The sequence below is a fragment of the Rhipicephalus sanguineus genome, chromosome 9 (genome assembly GCF_013339695.2).
Source record: "Rhipicephalus sanguineus isolate Rsan-2018 chromosome 9, BIME_Rsan_1.4, whole genome shotgun sequence".
NCBI classification, from domain to species: domain Eukaryota; kingdom Metazoa; phylum Arthropoda; class Arachnida; order Ixodida; family Ixodidae; genus Rhipicephalus; species Rhipicephalus sanguineus.
In genome coordinates, this window is record NC_051184.2 from 20,806,529 (window position 1) to 20,830,439 (window position 23,911).

The 23,911-nt window shown below is 46.2% G+C and overlaps 3 protein-coding genes across 13 annotated transcripts in view; 2 read left to right on the forward strand and 1 right to left on the reverse strand.

Moving 5' to 3' along the window:
• The window catches only part of LOC119404725 (F-BAR domain only protein 2), a 70,817-nt gene extending 56,473 nt beyond the window's left edge, over positions 1-14,344 (forward strand). For all 10 annotated transcript variants that reach the window (XM_049418984.1, XM_049418986.1, XM_049418985.1 and 7 more), the window contains 6 exons: positions 1,925-2,137; positions 2,480-2,625; positions 5,821-6,037; positions 8,908-9,072; positions 11,964-12,216; positions 12,718-14,344. In XM_049418984.1, the coding sequence (XP_049274941.1) occupies positions 1,925-2,137; positions 2,480-2,625; positions 5,821-6,037; positions 8,908-9,072; positions 11,964-12,216; positions 12,718-12,740 (1,017 nt within the window). In that variant the 3' untranslated portion in view covers positions 12,741-14,344. The remainder of the gene's footprint in view (positions 1-1,924; positions 2,138-2,479; positions 2,626-5,820; positions 6,038-8,907; positions 9,073-11,963; positions 12,217-12,717) is intronic.
• LOC125759910 (uncharacterized) lies at positions 12,759-13,223 on the forward strand. Its single transcript, XM_049419372.1, has one exon. The coding sequence runs from the start codon at positions 12,759-12,761 to the stop codon at positions 13,221-13,223; it is 465 nt and encodes a 154-aa protein (XP_049275329.1).
• A 2,692-nt stretch (positions 14,345-17,036) lies between the features above and the next one.
• Positions 17,037-23,911, reverse strand: part of LOC119404727 (dihydropyrimidinase) — a 55,595-nt gene continuing 48,720 nt past the window's right edge. For both annotated transcript variants that reach the window (XM_037671387.2, XM_037671386.2), the window contains exon 13: positions 17,037-17,361. In XM_037671387.2, coding sequence (XP_037527315.1) covers positions 17,276-17,361 — 86 coding nt within the window. In that variant the 3' untranslated portion in view covers positions 17,037-17,275. The remainder of the gene's footprint in view (positions 17,362-23,911) is intronic.

Genomic DNA, 23,911 nt, shown 5'->3' on the forward strand with positions numbered 1-23,911 from the left:
AGAGCGGCGTTCGGATCAGATGCGCTTCTTGCCGCGGGGTGCCGACGCTTGCCGGCGCCGCACTCCTCAGTACACGGTAGCCGCACTCGCGCAAGCGAATCACAGCGGGAGAGCGATCGCGTTTCATGACGCACGCTGGCGTAACTTCTTTCCCCCATGCCATCCCTCCCTGTCTAGCTTCCAGTGCACTAGTCGGCACGAGAAAAGAGAGAAAGCGCTGGGAGCGTGCGCCAAACCCCCGTAACTCCGCTGATTCTTGACGGATTCGAGAAATTTTTGCAGGCAATCGATTCGGGAGACAGTACACTCCGATACTGAGGCCATTAGATCATTACTTAAAAAAGTGGTTCATGACCCCTTTACACAATTTAAACAATGACAGGACAGGTCCTACTGAGTAATGGTATGGGGCAGAATTTTCACCCCCCCTTAAGTGATTAGGGGGGCTGGCTGCCCCTCCTTTTCCCGCGCATGCCTATGGTTGATGTTGTGTCGGTGAGGTAGTAAGCCATGGTGGCAATGACATGGGAGTTGACAGCAATGAGAAACAAGGCAGAACTCATATCAGCATTGCTGGGTCTGGAATGTGTGTGTGTGTAGTGCTTAGCCACTGTTCGAATTCTGCACATCATTGGCAACATTGTCCATTGATTTTAACTGCTGCCATGCTTTACTTGCACTTCCTGAAAATGCATCACTTGATTCGCTTATAGCTTGACTAACTTGCTTAACAGTCCGCGAGAATATGGATGGCCAGTGGTTGATAAAGGGAATCTTGCTTGAGCCTATGTTTCTGGAAGAGAACTCGTCGGATGTAGACAGACAAGTCCTCCTGTCGAAATGTTGGCACTGGTGACATTCATTGTTTAGCACCGTTTTCTTTTGCTTACTGTGCTGCGAAGCGATTGCTTATCGGTTCATTTATTGCTGTCTGATTCACCTGTTTGTTATTGCATTTACTGATGCCTGTGCAATAATTTATTAAATCATAACTTCATTACTTGTTTTATTCATAAATAGGTGGATTATATGATGAAATCCTTTCTGTCACCTATGCATTGTTCATTAATCTGTTCCTTTGTTCATTTACTAACTGTTTGTGCTTCCACTTGTTTGTCGATTCAGTCATATGTCAAATAATTGATTACTTCATTTGCTGATTGGTTAATTAATTAATTCATTTGTTGTTTATTCATCCATACTTAATTAATAAGACGAGGAAAAGGTTCTTTTCTGAAAAGACACAATTCTGTGGGGAATATGAATTTCTGTTTTGTTAGAGTACGATGCTTTTAGTTTGATGGATTGCTGTTAAGTAACACAAGCTCCTACAGATAGGCAATATGAATTTGAGGTAATGTGCCTAGACTTTGTGGCAGTGTGCCTAGGCTTTGTGGGAATCCAGCTGTTCTTGTAAGTCCCATGTCCCGTAGAGTTTCATACTAATACACTAGAAGGAAATCTGATGCTAGGGTCTATGGAAGCCGCAACGTGTGGGGCTTCAGCCACCATGTGAATAATGGGTAGTACATGGATTTGCCGGAGCTTCATTCTTTCGTCTCTGTGTGACCTGCAGCCACTTGGTTGCAAGGCGAAGTTCACCGAAATTTCAGCAGTTGTGCTTCCGCGCCTTGTGCCCTTTTAGGCTGACCAGTTCGAATCAGCTCACGAGTTTTCCCAACGAACCATTCTTCTATCTGAAACAAAAGCTAAAACACCACAATAAACAAAGCTTAAAAGTGCGTTCTAAGCCCTGAGCACAAAGACCAGGCAAATCCACGCACTACCCGTCATTCCGTGGGGGCTAAACGATCACAGCGCCACAGTTCCCTCTAGTAAATATCGTAGGAAACGCTATGCCACATTTCATAAACATTTGTGACCAACCGTACATGGCTCCATCATGCTTGTGCGATGGGAGCAGGCCGTGCGGGGTCGGGCGTCGCCGCTGCCCATGAGCCGGACAGAGAGCGTGGGAAGCCTGAGCAGTGACTTCAAGACAACGCCCATGCCCCTGGGTTCGTCACGGGGCCCCTCACCACTCACGATTGGCCTGTGCGACTCTATACCGCTGGCTGTCGCCTTCCAGGAAGTGGTGCATGCTCGCTTCCGAGGGACTGACGAGACGCTCTGCCAGGTACTGAGCAGCTTTCTTTAACAGTTTAGTATGTGACACATTGGTGCAAATACCAATTGGAGATTGGTGCAGATAACAGTTGGTAATTTCTGTGTACTACATTGCACCACTTGAGCTGTTTTTCCAAAGCTCAAGTTTGGAAAGCCTTTTTTTTTTAATGCTGACCCCTTAACTGCTCTGTAACCTCCGTTGACTTCTAGTCAAATGCAATAGAAATTGAAATTGCGAGCTTGGTGGCATTGTTTGTCACCCCGATTCAAAGGAATATTCGCAACATCTGTCCCTGCATCGACTCATGCATCGACCCATCCTTGTGAAATTAAACAAACTCTTTGTTTGCAGGTGAAGCTTCTGGGTGACATGAAGGTGTCCTTCCCGGCTGGCATTGTACATGTGCTGACAAACAACCCATCGCCAGCAGCGCTAACGTTCAGGGTCAACACTGCCCGCTTTGACAACGTTCTACCCAACAAGAACCTCGTTACGTTGTAAGTTGGGGTGTTTTGGTGATCTCGAGCTGAATTGGTGTGTCTGACATAATTTACTGGACTTATGATAATTAGAGCTCGAATAACTGAATACTCGCTGCTTCAAATAAGGCTTTTCGGTTAATTCAAACATCTGGGGTGGGGGAGGCTTCCCAGGACAGACTAATGCTATGTTTGTGGTTAAAAAAAGAAAGGCTGATGATAGGATGGTATATAGGGCCAAATTTTCTAAGCATGCCCATGTTTTATACAGCTGAAACTCGATATAGGCTTCCCAAGCAACGCTTAGCGGCGCTGCTGCTCTTGACAGGCAGCGCCATCTCTGGCAGAAAAAGAGAAACTGGGGCGTGATCAGCGAGCGTTTTCGCTTCTCTCCACCGCGTTGCCGCTCGCTTCCGTGCACGTGCAGAGCTCTCGCGGTGCACTTGCGGCGTCTCACAATGTACCGCGTGCAGTGCGGCTTCAAAAGGATCTTCAAGCTTGACTGGCGCTTCCGAAAAGCTAACTTGATAAAATGAGAAAGGCTATCACGTTAACGGTGAAGAGCAGACGATCGACGACAACCACGCCCGACTCAAAGCGAAATGCATTTCCCAAGTCGCGATTACAACGTGTAGGACGTATATCTCGAGGTAAGTCTCATTCTGTCATGTTAAAGATGAATAATGGTCCACATGCACTCCGAAATGAAGCCGTACACGCTATCGATGTTCTGCGGCGTGGACTACGAATCATATGATTGTTGTTTTGATATGGCATGCTTACAGTAGCAGCCGTGTACTTTCGTGAACAAACGTTTGCGGCGTGCGAAAAAAAGATTATACGGCCATGGCACTGCTTCCTGAGAAGGTTTGAGTCAAGTCCTCCGTGCCGCTGGAGAATCACCCGCCGATTAAGACGCGAGGCAGCTAGCTGAGCTTCAACCACTGTGAAGCAAGATGAACTGCTCGCCTCGTTTTTTCGGCTCTCGCGTCATGCTTGCAGTCTCTTTTTATGATATCGACTAGACAGGCGTATAAAACCTGTTGCGTGAACGCGGCTAGAAAATCGCACAAAGTCAGAAGGTGTTTACTTCAAGGTTGCAATTGCAAAGCATGTATTAAGTGCCAGTTATATTTAGCGGCTTAAATATATATCACCCCAATAAAGTGACAAAAACAAAGCAAACCTGCAGAACGATGTCAAAGCTTGCTGAAAATGCACAGATGTCCGTTCCGGCGTGATAAAGCAGCCTTCCCGACGCGTGAAATGCAGGCGCCGAACTTCTGACAATGTGCCGAGTTCAGTTGAATTCAACCAACCGCGCAACGCTAACGGTATAACGCGAATGTGAACGTTCAACAACGACGGGTCTCACGAGCACGGGGAATCGAAACACAAGGTTGCTTCACCTACAACCGTAACTGGACTTTAACAATGCGAGAAGACAGCGAGTAATCATTACTGTAGTCGCTGCGTGCATGCGCCCCGTTACTTACCGATTCAGGTAGTCGGAACGAACAAAAGCGATGAACTCAGACAGCCAAAATAGAAGGCGAGACAGCGCTGTCAGCTATCCACGCTTCGGTTGCTATCCAGTTGCTATCCAGCTATCCAGTTCGGTTGTGGCTGGCCACTAAACCGCAATACTTCGGACCACGCTTGCGCTTCCGCGGGGTCGCTTCTGCCATCGTGGAAGTGCGTAGCTTCGCACAGCAAGCCTCTCGGTTCAACGTACCCAGCTGACGGCCTCCCAGTTACCCGCACCGAGAGAAGAACGCGTGCGCACGTGCGCTACCGCTACCGTGAAAGGGGCTGAGTCGGCCGCGCCACGTTCCAGAGCTTTCCGACAGAGCCGCGGCGCGGCTGGCGCGGCGCTGTCGTCACGCCGCAAGCTTGAGCTTGGGTTCCCTATAATGAAGGGATGACCACGCTCGAATTATTTTGTTAAATCGGAAACTTCGTGAAATTGAGGAAGAAGGCATGCTGAGCGCGGCCCAAACATGGAGCCTCGCATGTCCGAGCCTTGCGGCTCCGGGCACGTGAAGCTGTGATGGGCTACAGATATGCAAAGACGCAGCAAACGAAGGTGCTAATCGTGCAAGCAGACCAAGCGAGCATGCTGCGAGGAGACGATCAGTGCTATCTCTCGCATATATCATAAAATAACGAAAGTAACCACCACCGCCCCTAGCACCATCTGGTGCATACGGGCTTTACTAACTGCTGAGTCCATTTTTCCATACGTGGGCGCTATGTGCAGCCTTGACAAAATCAAGTTATGCCAAAGACAAGGCCACCTAGATGTTTTAACACCATAATGTTAGAGTGGACGCTTGAAGAAAAACATGTCTGTGCCAAAATTAGAAGGGAGTAGCCACTTCCTTACTGATTCATTTAAGAAAACACTTCGTTAAGTTGGGTTAGGTGGCCAAGTTTGTTTGTTGATTCAGGATGATGACGACATCGAACCCTATGGGTGATTGCCGGGGAATAAAAATTTGTTCGTTAGATTAGGAAGTTCGTAAAATTGGGCTTCGTTAGATCAAGTTTTAACTGTGTTCAGGCTGCTCTGTGTGCTGACAAGCATGCAGAGCAACCTGAATGGCATCATGAAAACAGTCGCACCTTTGCAGATATCGTATACGGCATGTTAAGCAGAGAGGCAGAGACCCTTTTCTTCCTGATTCTTTTTCCTGGAGTACTTGAAGTCAGTTTCTGATGTTTAAAGTTGTCCAGAAAGATGTGTAGAGCCGGTTTCAAACTTTAAGCTGTTTGCATAGGACTGTCTCATGACTGTTCTGGAGGACAAAATTTATCAAGTGAGAAAATGGCATGGGAAGGTCAGTGGCAACAGCGAAACCAGCTGCCTAAAATGCACTACGCCAATGTTAACAACTGAAGCTGATTAATTAACAAAATGAGCTCATTGACAGAATGAATGGCAGCCCACTTTGAAATGCATGAGCTAGAGTGAGCTGGTTACTGTGTTTCATATCTGGTAAGCTAACGACAGCCATGGTGTGGGCGACTGAAAATTTGTTGTTGGTTGTAGTACTTGCGAAAGTGCTTGTACGACGACATTGAGGGTTCAGACTTCGGGATCGAAGAGTTCGAGGTATATTGATGCTTTGATGTGTACATGTTGATGGGAGTACATTTTTGGGTCTGTGTCGAAGCCTGCCATTTAATTGGCTTCCCCTCCGCGTTCCGCAGAGATGCGAGTCAGTCGACGAGCGACCGGTGCGTGTATGAGTTCAACATGTCGGTGCTCACGGGCCTGCTGCGGCGGCAGCACGAGCAGACGCCCTCGGCGTCCTACTTCAACATCGACATCCTCAAGTACCACGTGCGGGCGGGGCCCGGTGCACGGTCGGCGCCCCTGCATCTGGTCGCCTTCTGGAAGACGCAGGAGGACAACACTGACCTCAAGGTGAGTTCTTCACTGTGCACGAAGAAGCCTTGGTGTGCCCATGCTAGTCTGTGGTACACGGCAACTGTGGCAGTGTTTAGGACAGGTGCTAAAAAATATAGGGAATGAACACGGAGTAAAAGACAAGAGTGCTGACTCTGCCGCCGTGCAGTGCACTCTCTCGGGACAAACTGTGCAGCGTGTGCACGCGACGGTCTAAGTCATTCCTTTGCTCTCTCCCTCGGCTCCTCTTCACGCTTTCACACATGCTTTCTCCTTCCCTTGCTTTGCTACAACGCATAGCGCCATCTGTTGAGGTGCATTAAAATGATTCAACAACCTGCTCTTATGAGCGCATGCTCTGAATGGTGGAGGCTGGCGGCGACAGTGAGGAGAAGTGGCAAGTGGGGAGCAGACGACAAAACAAGTAGCCAAACAGATACAGGAACACGGTGAAGTGTGACCATGCGCTGTTGCTTTAGCAATGACAGAGAGAACCCCTGCCCGCGGCTCTGCTTGACGAACGTCTTCTCTCCTCCGCAGCTTTTCTTCATTCGTAGTGCTGTCTGGTAAACACTCTGTGAAGCAGGAACCGGCGTTGCAGAACATGTCCCTTCCAGACAAGCGGAATCGGCGCTCCTGTCTTATTTTACTCAGTAGGAATGAACATCTACAGTCGTTTGATCGACCAGACAATAAACAATCAATCATTCAATCAATTTACTTTCTAAGCCATAGCCAAAGATGTTTTTCACAGTATAATAAAGTCAGAGTCCTTGTTTGATTTTCCTGATAGTAGTACTGCAAAGGATCTTTAATTCGAACTCTGTTAACTTGAAATTCGTTCATTTGAACTGACGCTCTGGTCCCGGCACAGCCTTGTGTATTTCTATGGGGGAAAACTCCAGATAATTCAAACGCGTCAGTATCCACAACGGTTAATTCGAACTGGGAGCCCCCTGGCTTTCATCGCGCTGCACAGAAGTCGGCCCAGAGTGATCACAATGTGTGTCAAAACCAAGCCAAACCAAGCTTACTAGAGATGCAAAAACAACAAAACAGCAGAATTTCTCCACAGATGAGAATTCGGACACTGCGCTGGAGCTCTTGGGCAAGCTGCGAATGATGCTCATGGAGTCGCAACAGAAGAAGCACAAGCAAATGCAAATTACTGATTACTTTTAATTTTGATTGCGTTAACTCTGCCATGTAAATTAGCGTGTTTTGGAGCATAATTAGCACTATATATTTCGACATTAAGGCTCACTTCTCACATGAATGCGTGTCTCTGCTTGTTTCTGGCGTATCACTGACTGATCAGTTAATTCTACTTGCTGTTAGAGCTCCATAAACTCAATTAATTAAATCACCTGCCACAGACTTGTAGTATCGCCTAAATCGCGATAACGAGTCCAGAGGTGGCTTCTTTGGGTTCTGCCCGGGCAGTGTGGCGCAGTGTCCGTTCATTCTAGCGCCTGCCCGCTAATTCGAACACTGCTTAATTCGAACAATTTTATAGTCCCCTTCAAGTTCAAATTATCAAGCTTTTACTGTAGCATTGGAGTGGTAAACGGCTGTCTGGACATAAAAACATGTAAAAACAATTGCAAGCATATAAAAAGAGATATGGTGGAACCTCTACATTACGAACTTCATTACACTCAAACCTCATTATAACAAAGTCACATCTGCCACGAAAATAACTTCGTTATAATCCGAAAATTTGTTATAAACGTTTATTTGTAACACTGTATCTGCTACAAGACTATTCTTAACTTACTTTGTTATAACCGATAATTTGTTATGTCCGTGTTCGTTATATTGAGGTTTGAGTGTATAACGGAATTCAGTGTAAATGTCATGACAACCAAATTTGGTTAAGATTGAATGAATACAATGTTGCATTTATGTCGCGCCTCCTTCTGTCCCTTGACATCACTTATCACTTCTGTCATGTGACTTCCGGGTCATACCTAACTTTCATTAAGGAACTATTGCTCGGTCATGTGGCATCCAGGTGCACACATATATAGATGCTTTCGTTCTGCACTTAAGGGGGGACATGGGTCCTGAAAATTTTTTTTTAATTCTTTGTCGATTGAGATGAAACTTGCGGAGTTTATGCATATTTGTGTGCAGATTTCAAATATGCAATTATTTTTCTTGTATAACATGTAGTTTTTAAAGTATCAAACATTTCATATGCTTTTTGGGAGCCCCAGTTTGCCTAAACTGAGAGAGTTACAAAGTAATTAAGCACATCAGAATGACCTGCAATGAGTACAGAGTGCAAGAAAACAAGAATGGATGTTCTAAACCCATTTGAACAAAAGTTATGGCACGCTGAACATTCCAAATTAGTCTACTCCAAGCTGGGATTTCAGCCACAAATATTCAACATGCCACAACTTTTGTTCAAATGGGCTTAGAACATCCATTCTTGTTTTCTTGCACTCTGTACTCATTCCAGGTCATTCTAATGTGCCTAATTACTTTGTAACTCTCTCAGTTTAGGCAAACTGGGGCTCCCAAAATGGCACGTGGAATTCAAAAACTACACATTGTACTAGGAAACAAATTGCATATTTGAAATCAGCACACAAATATACATAAACTCAGCGAGTTTGATTTAAATTGGTAAAGAATTGTAAAAAAAGTTTTCAGGCGCAGTGTCCCCCCTTAACCTACTTCTGGTCTACACTTCACTTGCGGCCTACCTAAGGCGGCTGCTGCTCAAAACAGGCCGAATTCTGTCCGAAATTATTGTGGACATCATCGTACCTCGTTAAGAAAGTGAGTGTAAGGGGCCTGGTAAGACATTGTCTTAAAATCTTTTCCTCCAGAGTCTAGTTCGCTGTGTCAGTGAGCTAACACGCTCCCTTCTGCTGCAGATTGACTACGAGTACAATGCCAAGGCCCTGAGCCTGCCGGCGGGCACAGGACCAACCGGGGTGGGACCCGCGTCGGCGAATCCGGCCCCATCGGCACCGGGGCTTCCACCGCTGACGGGACTGTGCCTGGGCGTGCCCATGGACGGCGGGGTAACAAGTGTGCAGGTCTGTATGTCGAATCACGAGAAGACCACACAACAATGCGGGGATCTTCAGTGACTGGGTCTACGTAAATGAACGCACTTGAAGTTTCTTGTTTCAATCAGTGCAATAGAGAGAACATAAGTACGTGTCCCGCGTTTGCCGCTCTCAGACAGACTGACAGAACTCTGTGACTGAGGCATGCCGGCATTGTCCACAAGGTCTCAGGTTTGATTCCCAGCTGCATTTGTGCCACTCCGATGGAGGCAGAATTTAATAGCACTTGTGCGGCATGTTTTCAGTGCGCATTGAAGAAATTGAAGTTGTTAAAATTTATCCAAAGCCCTTTGTTTCTGCCACAGTGTCTCTCATGGCCTCTGTGTTGCTTTGGCATGGCAATCAATCTATCAGTCGAGCAACTGACCAATGTATCTGTCATGTGTGCTACTGGCAAACGAACTGATCAGCTAACTAATCAGCTCATGAATCAATCATTCAACCATTTAATCAATGAGCCAGTCATTCAGGTAACTGACCATCAAAAAGCTCGTTAACTGATCAATCAGCCAAGCAGGTGACCAGTCATCTTTCCATTCAGTTAGTGACATGCATGATTAGTTACTCAATCAGGAAACCAAGGTTCGTGCTGCAACTTGAATATGGATAATATTATTATCTATAAAAGTATATACAGTTGAAACTTGCAATAACAAAATCGGCGGGGAAAGCATAAAATTTCACTCTTGCGGGAATTTCGTTGGCGCGAGAATGCGGCAGAAATGACATGGAATTTACAAAAAACACATTTTATTTCCAAAAGTCAGTAAGTTTGCTTTGGCGGGCTTTACCATGCAGCAATTTCATGCCTCTCGATCGGGAATCTCATTTGCCACGGCACAAAGTTCGCCCCATGCACTGGTCAGTGACGGCAGCACTGCGCTGTCGCCAGTACCGTCATCAAGTGCGCCTACAGGCGAACCTTCTTCCGGCTCCGCTGGATCAACGCGGATCAGCGTAGAATCATTGACAGCAAGCTGCACGCAACGCCGAATTCTTCGGCGATGTCCATATTTTTCCTGCCCTTTTCCACCTCACTGATGATTGCAGCCTTATCTTCCAGCGTGATGAACTTCCGCTTTTTCGTTGGAGCCGGCATCTTCGCAGGCAGCGAAAACGGACGAAGCAATCGCAACACACAGTTCGCACTGCACCAAGCGACCAAGCAAACGCTTCACAAATGGCTAAACGCACGCAACGATGTGCGCGCAAAGCCGACAAAGCCAAGCACAGAGCCAAGCCAACGAACAAAACTCCATGAGGAATGTGGATTTGGCTACGTAGTCCGCGATAACGAGCAGGTGTTTCGGCAAGCCATCATCTCCATCATTCGCCAGCTTTGTTTTTTTGTAAACAATGATGGCGGCTGCTTCTCAAGTGCGCTGTAGCGATAGTTTTGCACAATTTAAGTGTAGCATGAATGCATTTCAGCAGTTTTCGAATGTAGTTATTAGAGTAGATTATTTGCACACTCGTCTTTCAAAAATTTTGTTAATGAGGGACTGCGGTATGAATATCTCTCGTAGTCGCGAGTTACGAAATGCATTGACTCCTATGGGTGTTCGCTGGTGCTCTGAAAATATTTCGTTGCGGTGAGAATTTCGTTCCCTCGGGATTTCGTTATCGCGGGTTTCGACTGTATTCATGAACTGTTTGCATAATGTTCTACATCTATTGTCTTTCGTTGTACAGTAAGAGCTCATTAATTCGACCCCCGTTAATTCGGAAAATTGGATAATTCGAACGCGTTATCTGGTCCCGGCAAGCATACGTATTCAAACTCAATAATTCGGCCATATTTGGCCACAACCCGGTAATTCAGACGATTCTCATGAAGTGCCGCAAATATGTGGCGCAATGGAGCGAAAACAGTGTTCGTGAACGACCGAAATGGCCGCAGGCCTTCACAAAGGTATGGTCGTTGTCCACAATTTTACAACTGCGTTGTTGGCGACCACGGCTTCAGTGGCTGTGGCAAACTTGTTTCGTTTTTTATTTTACTCGGCGCATGCGAACAATGTAGCAGTGCGCTTGCTTCATTGTGATGGATGAACGATCAGTTGCTGGCCATTCTTGCGGTGAAAAAACTATCGTCACATGCGTGTGGTAGTGTTGTTGGTGGCAGTGCGTAATAAAGGATGGGTTCAGAGCAGCGGTCACATTGTGAACGAAGTCGCGAATCACGAAAATTGCGGCTTTTACACTGCTCTTATGCAAAATAAGGACTAGATTGACGTATTCATCAATAAATTGAAAACGCATTGATGTTATAGACACTCGTTTATTGTTTTCTTGGTACTTTCAATAATTTGGCATTCGGTTAATTCGGACACCTTTTTCGATCCTGTGAAATCTGAATTAACGAGCTATAACTGTATTGTTGATCATGTACAGACAGGTTCACTGTTAAAGGGAACACTTACGTGCAGGGCATGTTTGGATTTCGCTCTCTTGCAAAAACATAGTGGCTTAGATTTGCATAAAACTACTGGTGGTTGACAGTTCTGCCTCTTTTTGACAGACTCGTGCAGTGCATGAACAATGTTTCCCTGTCCACTTGCTGTTAGAGGGCCAGCAAGACGAAAGGTGCACATTGAAGTGTTCCCTTTAACACTGAACCGTACTGTATGTGCTCATGAGAGTAAGAGCCTTTGTCAGGCTACACAGCCTTTAGCTCTTGCTCCTCTTTTTTCACAAGAAAGGAATAAACTTCAAACGAAAACTGATCAGTCAACAAGCCTTTTGAGGAGCTGACTAGTCCACAAATCGACCTACCAACTGATCAGTCAGTAAGCCAGTCAATCAATCAGCTGCTTGTAGGAGGCGTAACAAGGTTCTGTGCTGTCGGGTGTGCACAGGCCAAGCCCCCATGCGTGTGGAACGGGGAGACTCAGCGAGCCCTGTGGAGGCTCAATGACCCATTGGGTGGGACGGCGGGTGGTCAGCGGGGCGGGTCCCTGCTGGCACGCTTCGCCCTGACGCGGGGTCCCTCGACACCTCGCCCCCTGGAGGCGCGCTTTGTCTGCGAGGGAGCCACTCTGTCCGGTGCCAGCTTTGAGCTGATTGGCCAGGGCTATCGCGTGTCTCTAGTCAAGAGGCAAATATTGTCGGGTGAGTGGACACTGAACTGCCTCCTCTACATTGTGTGTGTGTGTGTGTGTGTACAGTGTTTTTTTCTTTAGAAAATAGAGATTTTTATAAATATGCTATGACAGTCAGGCACCTGCTGTCGTCTTCACACACATACTCGACGTCGAGGTGGAAATACTTTGCCGCACGTAAAGTTTCAGTGAAATGAGCAATTAACATTTTAATGATTAACTTGAAAGCAATCGTTCATATGGAGAAGTTGTAGGATGTGACAATTTATGGCGCACCCATTTTATAGAACTCCTGAAAAACACTCGTGATTCAACGTTATGACAAGCGACAACATTTCTGCAGCCCGTCCTGTTAGGCAACCTACAAATTTTCGTGGCAACATTGTCTTTAGAAATACTATAATGTGTAAATAACACAGCCTTAAGTTTCACTCTTTGTCTGAATAGCACAAGGACTCAATTCCACTTCCTCTGAAAACTGTTTCATACTTTCCCCGTTTCACATGCGCAGGCAAGTACCTATGCGAGCCGTGACATTTGCCCGCGACGGCGATGACGGGCCGTCCCCTGCCACCTGTCCCCGCCTCCCCGCCGTCAAGCCCCGACGAACAAGACAGCAGCGCTCCGCAACCGACCGTGGCGGAGGCGGTGGCGGTGCCGCCCGTGCCGGTCGCTGGTCCGACCGACGAGCGCGTTGCCACGCCGCCTCCGCCCTCCTTCGACCCCCCTCCGCCCCCTCTCCCCGTTCTCCATCGGAGATCCTCCTCCCGCGATGTCCTCCAGCCTCCCGTCCCTCAAACCCGAGTCCCCGCCCCCGAAGCTCCGCCTCCCGCCTCTCAAACCCGATGCCCCGCCCCCGATGTCTCGTCCTCACCCCAGCAGCAGCAACAGCACCAGGCCTCGCCTCCACCCATATTCGCACCAGCCCACATCTCGGCCCTCACAGTCACCGTCGTCGCAGCCAGCGTCTTCTGCCTTGCCCTGCAAATTGTGGCGCTCTGGCGACGTAGCAGTTAGTAGGTCCCGACGAAGAAGAAAACCTGCACGAAGCCGCCACTAGAGGGAGGGACGAAGAACAGGCAGACTTTTTGGCCCTTCTCGACGTTTCTTCACACACGTACCGCGATGAGAGGGAGTTTGATGGAAGCATACGTGTCCTCTCATAGACAGAAATTCGAAGCGAACGCTCTTGCGTCTCTTCGCTCGTAAAAAAAAAAACGGCATCGCGCCCATCCTATTCCATGCCAAGGAGACTACCTCTGGAAGGTGCCCGCGGTACACTATGGTTGTGGTAGATGCTTGTTGGATATTGACCTTTCTCTCCGACATAGCGCAAGCCAGAACTTGTTTTTTTGCCGAGCGGTGGCAGCGGTGGTAGCGGTGGCGGCAGCAGCGCAGATGCGACCGGCTTTTCCTAGCAATCGACGTGCAAAAGTAGTTTTTTTTTACTTTCTTTCTTGTATTCTTGTCGCTGACAGTGTAATATACTGCCCAACGGTCGCATCCGCACTGCTGCATTTTTCCCCATGCATTGTGTATGTACATAGAGAGGATATTTTTTAACGACGCTCAGCGCTTTTTTTTTTTTTTTTTCGTTTATGCCTCCTGTGTGCTTTCGCCCATGTTCTGCCTGCCGTCTGCCAGTTACCGTTGCAGACGACGTGCGTTAGCAGACTAATTAATTACCGCCGTAGTTACCGTTGCCACCGCAGCTGCTTCGTCTGCGTCTTTTTCCCGCGTGAACTTGTAAATATCGCAGATTTAAAAAAAAAAAAAATCTAAGAGTCACCGCCTCAAGAACAGCCTGAGCCTGCTGCGTGCTCTTTCTTTCAGTCCTTCCCCCTTTTAATTAAAAAAAATATCGCGTCGCTTCTTCGGCAAGTATTTTGTTTGCTCTAGCCTTTATTTTTTTATTTTTTGGAATGAATGCGTTGTTTAAATGTACCATCTGTTGTTGCTTGACATTTGTCTAACCATAAGTATATACATAAATATATACATTATATATATATATTATATATATACACACACTGTTGTTGATTTGATGGAATGCTTTGCTTTACATGAGCTACAAAAAAGTGAAATCTCTGAAAAACAGCTTGTGGAGGACGCAATAAAATTGCTGCCTTGCAGAGCAACAGGTGTGTTGTGAGTTTTTTTTTGCTGGGTTTCGTAGGAAAATAGTCTGTGAAACCCTTAAATATAAAACTGGCATTTTTCAGTATAGTAATCCTTTAAGGGGGGGGTACACTGAAGCGAAAAACGATCTTTCTCGTAGTATTAGTAAATTACTTTTTCACGACACCGAAAACGCCGCGCTTTCTGCTAGAAGACACTCACTACGCGCAAAAGGAAAATGTGGGTGGCGACGCAATCGTGAAGTTCTCGCACCATCTCGCCGCGATGTCTGATTTTGACTGTGTCTTCTAGAGCCCACGTAATTGTTTGCCACCAAAAATGATTTGCGTTTTGTTCTAAGAGACACAGGGCCTTAACAAGTTTCAGAAAATTTCCTTGAACCAATGTGGCCAAAATACATAAAAAGACACTTATAATTCGTGACGTCACACTCGACATTCGTGTGCTGAATTTTCCACGCAAAATCAAACATGAAACATTGGACCTTCATTTCGTCTTCTAACAATTAACCTATGATGGTGAAATTAGTGACGATAGAGTGCTGAAAGAAGAATATGTCTCTAAATTGATTTATTGTTTCACTTAATTGCCCCTTTAATATTGCCCTTGGCTTAACTTGGTGAACTTTTTGTGTTACCACAATGTCTGTGCAAGCAATCAGTCTAGCCATTCTGACCAGATCAGTATCTTCATGTTAACGCGCAACATAGCCTAAAGAAGCAGGAACAAGAGGAAAATAGTGAAGTATGGAAACATTCCTTAACCACTTATTTGTGGTGGTCAGAGAGTTTTCAACAAAAATCTACTAGAGGGAATCCTGTAGCTTGTGTCTGTTGGAATAGCAAGCGTGACAATACAGCCAGCTTCTGAAGGATATCTAGCAAACGGATTTGCCTAAACTATGTTCTGCTACAGAAGGCTTCGTTAGCTCTCGAGTTGATAGCTCTTAACAAGATAAGGTATTAGAAATGCAATGGTTTGCTGTATTTTGTGTCTGCATGGAGTCGTATTGCCATCTACATTAAAAAAAATATATATATACTGTAGAATTGCCTTGAAATTTGAGTTCATGAAGGCAGGCGTCCGACGTTGTGGTAGAGCAGTAAAGGATCCCGGCCGCGGTGGTCGCATCTCGATGGAGGCAAAATGCTAGAGGCCCGTGTACTGTGCGATGTCGGTGCATGTTAAAGAACACACAATAGTCAAAATTTCCAGAGCCCTCTACTAAGGCGTGCCTCATAATCATATCGTGGTTTTGGCAAGTAAAACTCCAGATATTGTTATTATGAAGGCAGGTAAAGTAATAAGTAAAGCCTGAAGAAATGTTTGAAGCTGCACTACCAAGATAAGACAAATTTATGTACTGACCATCACTTTTCTTGTTTTGTGTGAAATAAAAATCATTAGGGCAGTGTTTCTGAGAAGTTTCCAAAATTTCAGGTGTCGTAGTATGTTAATCGTTGAAAGGGCTTCAAGGGCTTTTAAGGCCCTTGAAAGGTACATATATTTTTTTTCTTAAGGTCTTCTGTGGGCCCCGTTTTACCCACTTTGTTTAATTAAGGTGTGGCTCCTTCGACAAAGAAAGCTCTCTTCCAGCAAAATGCAAAACGAAAATGTTGAAAGAACAGTATGAAAATAATGAACTCAAAACCAATTTCACCACTGCATTGATGGTCAAAGCTTCTTTGGCTGAGCAGAGTATTCTCCACATTTTCAGCATGTAATTTCTCAGCAAGCTCGGCCAATATTGACAGGCAGAATTGAAATCTTGTGTGATGCAAGGTCTCCGGGGAAGCAGAATATTTCCATAGCTTGTGCACATATATCTCGAATTTCATGTGTGCCTAATGTAATACAGTGTTGCAATATTAGGTGGCTGCTTGCTAAAGCCAGGTTGACATTGCTTTCACATAGAATCTGCGTCCTGTTAACCTTTGGTCTTCGCCTCTACAAAAATGAATGAAAGCCTCATAAATGTATTGGAAGACAAATTCTCTGTAGGAGAGAGGTAGGGGCATTTCCAGACTGCACTGAATGCACAGAATCCCATATCATGTCAGAGCTTCAAGTGGGTTGAGCATACAAAGACTGCTGGCGAGATTTAACACACATGCCACAATAGGCTTTCTTAGATTGTTTTGTTGCCTTGGGAGTCTGACTCATACCCACAATGGGAATTGGCCGCACTGTCTTAGCTCATGTGTATAATTTAATTTTTTGAAAATAACTAGCAATAACGCACTGCAATTATCACTTTGTGGAATCTGAGGTGTTGGGTTATTTTACATTCAAGAAACTGAGCTTCCATGCAGCGAAAGTGTTGATTGTCTTTTTGACAGCTGGCAAAGTCTGTCTGTTTAGATTTAGGAGCAAAATTCAGTGGCACAACAAAAACTTTAAGTGCTATCAATGCTTCACTGATATTATGTCGATCGCCCGTACTCTTGAAGTTCAAGAATACTGTATTAAGTGGTGCACATGTTCCAAACGTGACCAAGAATATCAAAGTATCTTCTGGTGTGAGCTATTGTACCTGTATGTGCTAGTCAGAGAGAGACACCGCATTAGCATCTGTTGAAAAGGTCTCAGCATCAACAAGGTTGAGTGGGAGAGCATGCGGATTTCTGCTGTTCTTTACATTTTACAAGTATGGTTAATGATCAGTGTGGAAAGGAGGAAACGACACAGCTGTCATGATATCGATGCTACTTTTATTCAGCTAATACAGCACATACCTCGTTAAAAATAATGAAGTGTTGATTGGATAAAGGCAACGCAACAAGCACAACAGGGAGATGGAAAGAAATTTGATCGCGGCCTTTTTCATCGGGCGGTGGGACAGACAGCTGAACAAGCAGCGGCGACGATTCGGCAGCAGTTAGTGGAGTCTGATGCCATCATTTGTCGTGGAAAGCGCAGTGCGGCGATGTCTACCAGATGCCGGATGACCGTCCTCCCGGTGGGTTGTGCACGCGGATGGCAGCTCTGGAGCCTTTGTCATCGTCAATCTGGGCACCTGCATTAAAATAGAAGAGATCAACATACTGAAGAGCACAGATTTGGGCTGGTTGGTTCATGATTATATGCAGGAAACAGCAATGAGATAGGACCGAATGAAAGCGCAGTGGTCTGTTCTTTCATTTTGTCCCGTCTTATAGCGCTGTTTCCTGCATGTAAATATGAACATACAATTAAAGGGGGCTCTTTTAAAGGGACACTAAAGGCAAATATTAAAGGGACCGACAACTGATTTTTCTCGACCCAGTTTTTTACGGCGCAACAGGAAGCTCACCCTTCGTAGCGTTTGTAGCTGCAGTGGTTTATCCGAAAAGCACGTAGTTATATTATAAGCAGTATTTTTCGATGTGAAAGGCTCCAAACACGCATGGAGGCTTGCTCCAGCAACGCTGAGAATTGATAGCGATGCCGCTAGCCCTTGTGGAAGCTGTCGTTGTTCTGCTTTCGCAGGAGTTACTGTAACTATGCTTAACCACCTTTATTTTGAGCTTTCCAACCATTTTTGAAAAAAGCAAGCTGTTACAATGAGATGTGTGGCTTTATACACCTTCCCGGTATTTGTACAGCGTTGTGTGCGCCTGCGCCCAAGGTTGCCTGCGCCTGTGTCATGGATGGCTTGTCCCGGCGTCGTTACTCTCTCGATACACGAGCCAAGCCAAGTCATCGAAAACGTAACTGTGCATATGCACGGCCGCACCGAGTAGCAGCGCGCGTCATTTCTGAGACGAAGTGTAGGTAGCAAAACTATGTCGCTCCAAAATCTTAGAGACCTGGAAACTGCGTGCACGGTTGCATGAGCACGCTGAAAAGTTGCTCAAGACGCGCTGACGAGCATGGGATCATTACGTCACGCGAAGGCAGCGCCACTTTATTGCATACTACTAACGCAGTCCTATATGTACATTATTATAGAGTAATACCTTTTAATTTAAAGAAACGAACAATATTTCAATACTAACAAAAAAATCGTCGACCGCGTACAGCAATCAACGGTCACGTGGCCGTCTTCATCGGTTCATTCATGTTTTTGCCGCCAGAGGCGCCACAGGTCATTTTTCGCGACTTTCAATTAAGAAATAAAAATATAAATCCATCTCTCACGAAAAAAACAGCGTTGGTTTGAGTCAGTGCAACGGGCAATCTTTACATCAATGGAGTCAACTCATTTCATATTCTGGGCAGTTGTCGGTCCCTTTAAGTCGACGTTGATTGTTGAAATAGCGGTCCAGAAACCTCGTAGTACTTTTGTGCCAAGGAAGTGCTTATTTTGAAATAAAATCACGTTTCAGTGGTCCGCATCGCGTTAGCGCACTTCAAATCACTCGCCGGAAACAGTCTTTCATACGTCACTGCTGCCGTGCCCAACGTTGCCCGCCTTTACTGCGCGGCGGCGTGCGCCATTCGGGCATCCGGCAACATAACATGCATGCGGCATTTTGTCGAACTTTCTGTCAGAGCGACTTTCACTAGCGCGCAAAACACACGCGGCTGTACGCGATACCGAAAATACCACTGAGACGCGACCGCGTGAGCCAGGGGCGTAGCCAGAAATTTTTTTCGGGGGGGGGGGGTTCAACCATACTTTATGTATGTTTGTGCGTGCGTTTGTATGTGTGCGTGCCTATATGCGCAAGCAAAATTGAAAAATTACGGGGGGGGGGGGGGTTTGAACCCCCCCAACCCCCCCCTTGGCTACGCCCCTGGCGTGAGCGAAGCAGGGTGCCGGGCGAAGCGCGGTTCGGCGAAAACGGAACCTTTGAACCACGCGCGCCGTTCCCCATGGCAACGCCGAAGAGGTTCTTTTTTCCTGAATCAAACGGAAACGGACAAACAGCATTTTATTACGTCTCTTGATGCATGGAAGGTTCTTTTTTTATTGCTGCTAGTTCGATTACTAGCGATTAATTGTAGGCAGACTCTCATACGTCACCGGGATCATTTTCAAAATGTGCCGCTTGTGGTGCTCATCGTGTGATACATTAATCAATATAGATAAGGTATTAGGCCAGCATAAAACAAGGATGTATTTTTTTTCTTTTTTTTTTCTTCGAGCCTGGTGGCAGACATGTCACCGCCCCGTTTTAAAGGGGACGCTCATAGCATCCATCCATCCATCCATCCATCCATCCATCCATTTAGCTTAATTTCTCGGTAAGTAGGGCACTGCCGTTGATAATATTGCCGTTTTAGACGTCATACATTGAGCTTTCACTCTGACATAAATTGTCATTTGCCTTTTGTGTCCCTTTAGTGAATTGTGGTAATGGGTGAAGTTAACGGTCATGTCCTCATCACCTTTGCACAGGACTTAGTTTCCCTTTCGGGCCTCTCCAGCTGAAGTCGCAATGCACGTATCCTACGGCTAATAAATGTAGTCCCACAATTGCGTCCGTATTTTCTGCGTGAGATATATATATAAAATACTCCTTCATTCTCTACATGTGGCTTTTTGAGACGGAACGCAGCGCACACAAGCGAGATATTTGTCTTTCTTTTACTTTAAACGTTGTCACTTTTCGTTTTTGCGTGCTTGAAAAAGTCGGGCCTTGTACCCGTACCTTAGGCGCTAAGCAGCGTCTGCGTCGAAATGCAACGCTAGCCATCACTTTCCACGGCGTTACGAGACGCGCGCCAAACCGGACTACTTCGCGTAGCAGTACATGTGCAGGCTCTCCGCCCCCGTAGCTTTCTCTTCATTGCCACAGAAAGTTGTCCCCGAGTATCGCTGCGTGTTTGTGAGGGGGGGCTAGGCGGTGTATGTGTGCAAGCACAGCGCTGACCATCAGACAAGATGGCCTGGTCCCTCCACTGATATTAAGGTTCCTCCCCCCCCCCCCCCCCCCACCACCACCCCGCGCCCCCCCCCACCACCACCCCGGCCCCTAGTTGGAAAACATGAAGAGTTTAGAAGGATAACGTGGCCACAGAGAATTGATAAGAAACAACCCCTCCATACAGGTTTTGTTTCTCAACGCCCAATCGTAATGCACGATACATGGTGTGTTATTGCATTCCACCCCCCAATCAGGATGCGGCCACTGCTGTTGGGATCGAACCCGCCACCTAGGACGCAGCAGCGCCACTTGGCTCATGCGTCAACAGCTGTGCGTTACAAATAAAGCGGCTTTGCACCAAATTGACAAGCTTTAGCGTCCAAAGTTCTGCTAGAGGCAACTGGTACTACATCATCCAATAAGACGCACCATTCTGCCGAAAAACCGAAAACGAAACCGAAACTATTCACTATGACGACATGACCTTTTGCATTTGTTTTTGCCAAGCACGGTTGACGTCGACAAAGTTGCGCATGTTAAGCATATCGCGTGGCCTTCAAAGTTTGTCAAGTGTTCGCCGTTTAGACCAGTGGTTCAGACGTGCAAGAACTTGGGAGGGCGCCACATACTGATCAAAAATCAGCTTTGATGAGGTCAGACTGTCAGAACAAAGTTAACTTGCTGCACTTAAATCACTTTATTACTAACGCAAATGTATGATGATAGTTACAACTAGCAAGACACGATAAAAGTTGGTCGTACCGTTCGGTTTACTCGCTTTGCAAGCATAGAGGAAGGAAAAAAGTGTTCGAAAGGTAGCGCCGCGGTGACGGACAATGAATCGGCTCTTGCGGGTAGTCCTCCACTTTCCCGCTTTTTTTTTCGCTTCAGTTGCCGCGCAGTTTGATTTGTCCGCTGGAAGTTTGTGGGGTGCTCATGTGTATAGTACGTGAAACTCCTCAGTTGCATGACTTGAACTACGGCAGCAGCATAGCTCCATCGGCTCCATCATGGCAAGTGCTTTTCCTTTCACAGGAAATAACTGCTCTTCCTAGAAAGCCACGAAAGACGCTCAACCTCCGGACAGAGGCTATGGTTTGTCGCGATTCAGGCACGAATGTTGATGCATTCTCTGTCAGACTGATACACTTCGTTTGTGCAAGCTTATTTAGGGTTGTTTTTAGCACTTTCCACTAATTCCGGAACGTTGCGCAGGCGCTGGGGTTAGCGTCGCGAATATCAGCTGTGCAATGCGGAATGGCAGTGTTCCGCTGTCTACTGTGCAATAAGGAGTGGTTTACATCAACAACACACCGAGAAGTATTTAAGGCAGCTTGAGCCGCGGCAGCAGTTTTCTTTTTTCTCGAAGGTAGCAGCTGAGTGACATCTACAGCCTTCTACAACCTGTTAATTTTCTTTATATCATAAGCCGGACCGATTAAGTCTTGCGCGAAACTTCCAGTACAGAAGCTTTAAAGTTGGGGATAGAAGTTTGAAAAGATGCCGAGGCTCCTCTTTTGCCTATCAACTAAGCACTTGAATAATTCCTGTTTCATGAAATTAAGCATGCCTCTTCGTTTAGACAGAGGTAGCTACAAATGATAAGTGTTGGAGGATAATTTAATTATTTTTCATGCGACGAAAGGGGCCCGGGGGACGCATTCTCCACAAACTAACGCTAGTGTCACGCTTTGTGAAACAGGTGCACAAAACATGAAGGAGGCATTTCCTGGCATAAACGACATCTACCTGGTTGCTTGCAGAATTTTTTGGAAGTTACCTTATTGTTGAACTCAAAATAAACCTCCCAGGACTTGCTTTTCTAGCATTTTTACCTTTACTAAGCTGCCTAATTTGCATAATGTGCATTGCGTATGACTGTCAAACAGTTTTCTTGTTGATTTTGTTGTTTTCTTCAATTGCAAGGCTGAAGATGTTTTCTCACGGTTCAAGTACAGCCTAAGGAAGTCAGTGTGGGGTGTCCTCAGTAGCATCACAGCACCACTGAAAAATCGAGCTAACTCCCCCCCCCCCCCCCAGCCAGGAAAAAAGAAAATCCTAAGACTTGGTTGCTGAGGACAATCACAGCAACATGCTTAGTGGCACTGCTAAGCAACATGTATCGCACAGCGTTAAGCCTTTTTTTTTTGTCTGCGCAGTCACATTGCAAAAAAAAAAAACCGTTAATTTGAATTCATTTAAACGGTATTTTTCTACTGGCCAACTCCTGTCAAGTGGTAAATGTAGGGATTTAATACTAGAACCCTGAAAATGTATTTTCTTTTCACATTGTATATCTTAAATCCAAGTGCCATTTTGCACATCCATAAAAAATCAGTGTTTCCGTTAGACATTTTTATGTCTCATTCTTAAAGGAGTCCTGACACAAATATTCTTGCCCCGCGTTTTTTTTCTGCAATGTGTTGCTGGGGGCCTGTTAGTAATAACACGGCACATCGTTTGTTGCAGCGCGCGACTGATAATTAATTACAAGCTCCTCATTACCGACACAGCCTCAGTTTCGGTTTGACAGAGCTCCAAAAACGACAAGCCGCCGGGTGCAACTATCACCACCTAGCGAGTGAAACGCTCGGTCACGTGAGCACACAGAACAGTGAACGCATATCCGCGCGGTCTGTCGTCGTCGGGCTCATCGTCGTCTGATGGCGACGATTTTCTTGTGGCGGGGATGGAAGGAATTTTTGACGTGGCAAATCACTTCAGATTTGACCCACTGGCGAGGAGCGATTCGTCAGGAAGCGCGTCAAAACAGAAATGGCGGCTACGACGTCATCATAACTTGTACTGGCTGCAACGGTTACGTAGGGGAAGTAGGGGGGTCACCTCGGGTCACCTCCGAGGGTGTGAATGCACCAGGTGCGGCCTATAATGCTGGATTGCTCTCGCGAACTTAAAAATTGATATAAAATACCTTCCAAGCTTTATTCGCTGTCGATATTTTGCAGATGGTACACGCACGTACACGGGAATCGATCCAGCAGGCTATCTCGGCTGCGAAATTTTGTGTCAGTACCCCTTTAAGCAGTTAGAGCCCTATTGCAACAGTATTTTAGACTGCATAAAAAGCTTAGCTTTGGATAGTGTAGATATGTAGGAGCCTCCGTGAAAAATTTTATGTTTGAAACACGAGCGAAAACGTCGCAGAAAGCTCACAGGAATGGTCATTTTTGATGTGACGCATGTTGGAAGCGGTTTGCCGGGTCATACATCATAGCGACACCAGATCCACACGTCATCTGCTTAGATGCTATCCAAAGCTGGTAAAGGGAAGACTACCATTATTAACCCTGTGTCCTCACCAAGATTTCTTCCGCAAGATACACTGCTCACTTGTAATCAGGGTTCTCACCAGGGCGAGTGGCGGTGGAAATGCCACCCACCACCCCACTTCCCACCACTCTGGTTCACTGCCCTCCATTTTCGATAGACTGCCCACAGCTTCGACTGAACCTTTTGAAATGCATGCCTGAGGAACCAATAACTAACAAGTGAGCGCGCAATGGCAGCGAGCCATGCCTCCCACAACTTGGCTTAAAAAAGAGTCTGAACAAGTGGCCTTGTGGTTTCAAATATCGCCAACTCCAGCGTCTAGAACACAAGCACCCCCCTTGCTTCCGTTTTCTATGTGCTTCGGAGATCCCAGAAATGCGCAACCTAAGAATGAAATTTGTATGCGTGTGAAGAAACGGGAAGTTTGAAAATTTGAAACTGTCAAACCTAACTGGTTGAGACATACTTCTAAAAAAGTTTCCA

Coding starts and splice junctions, on each gene's coding strand:
- LOC125759910 (XM_049419372.1), top strand. CDS start 12,759: ATGACGGGCCGTCCCCTGCCACCTGTCCCCGCCTCCCCGCCGTCAAGC.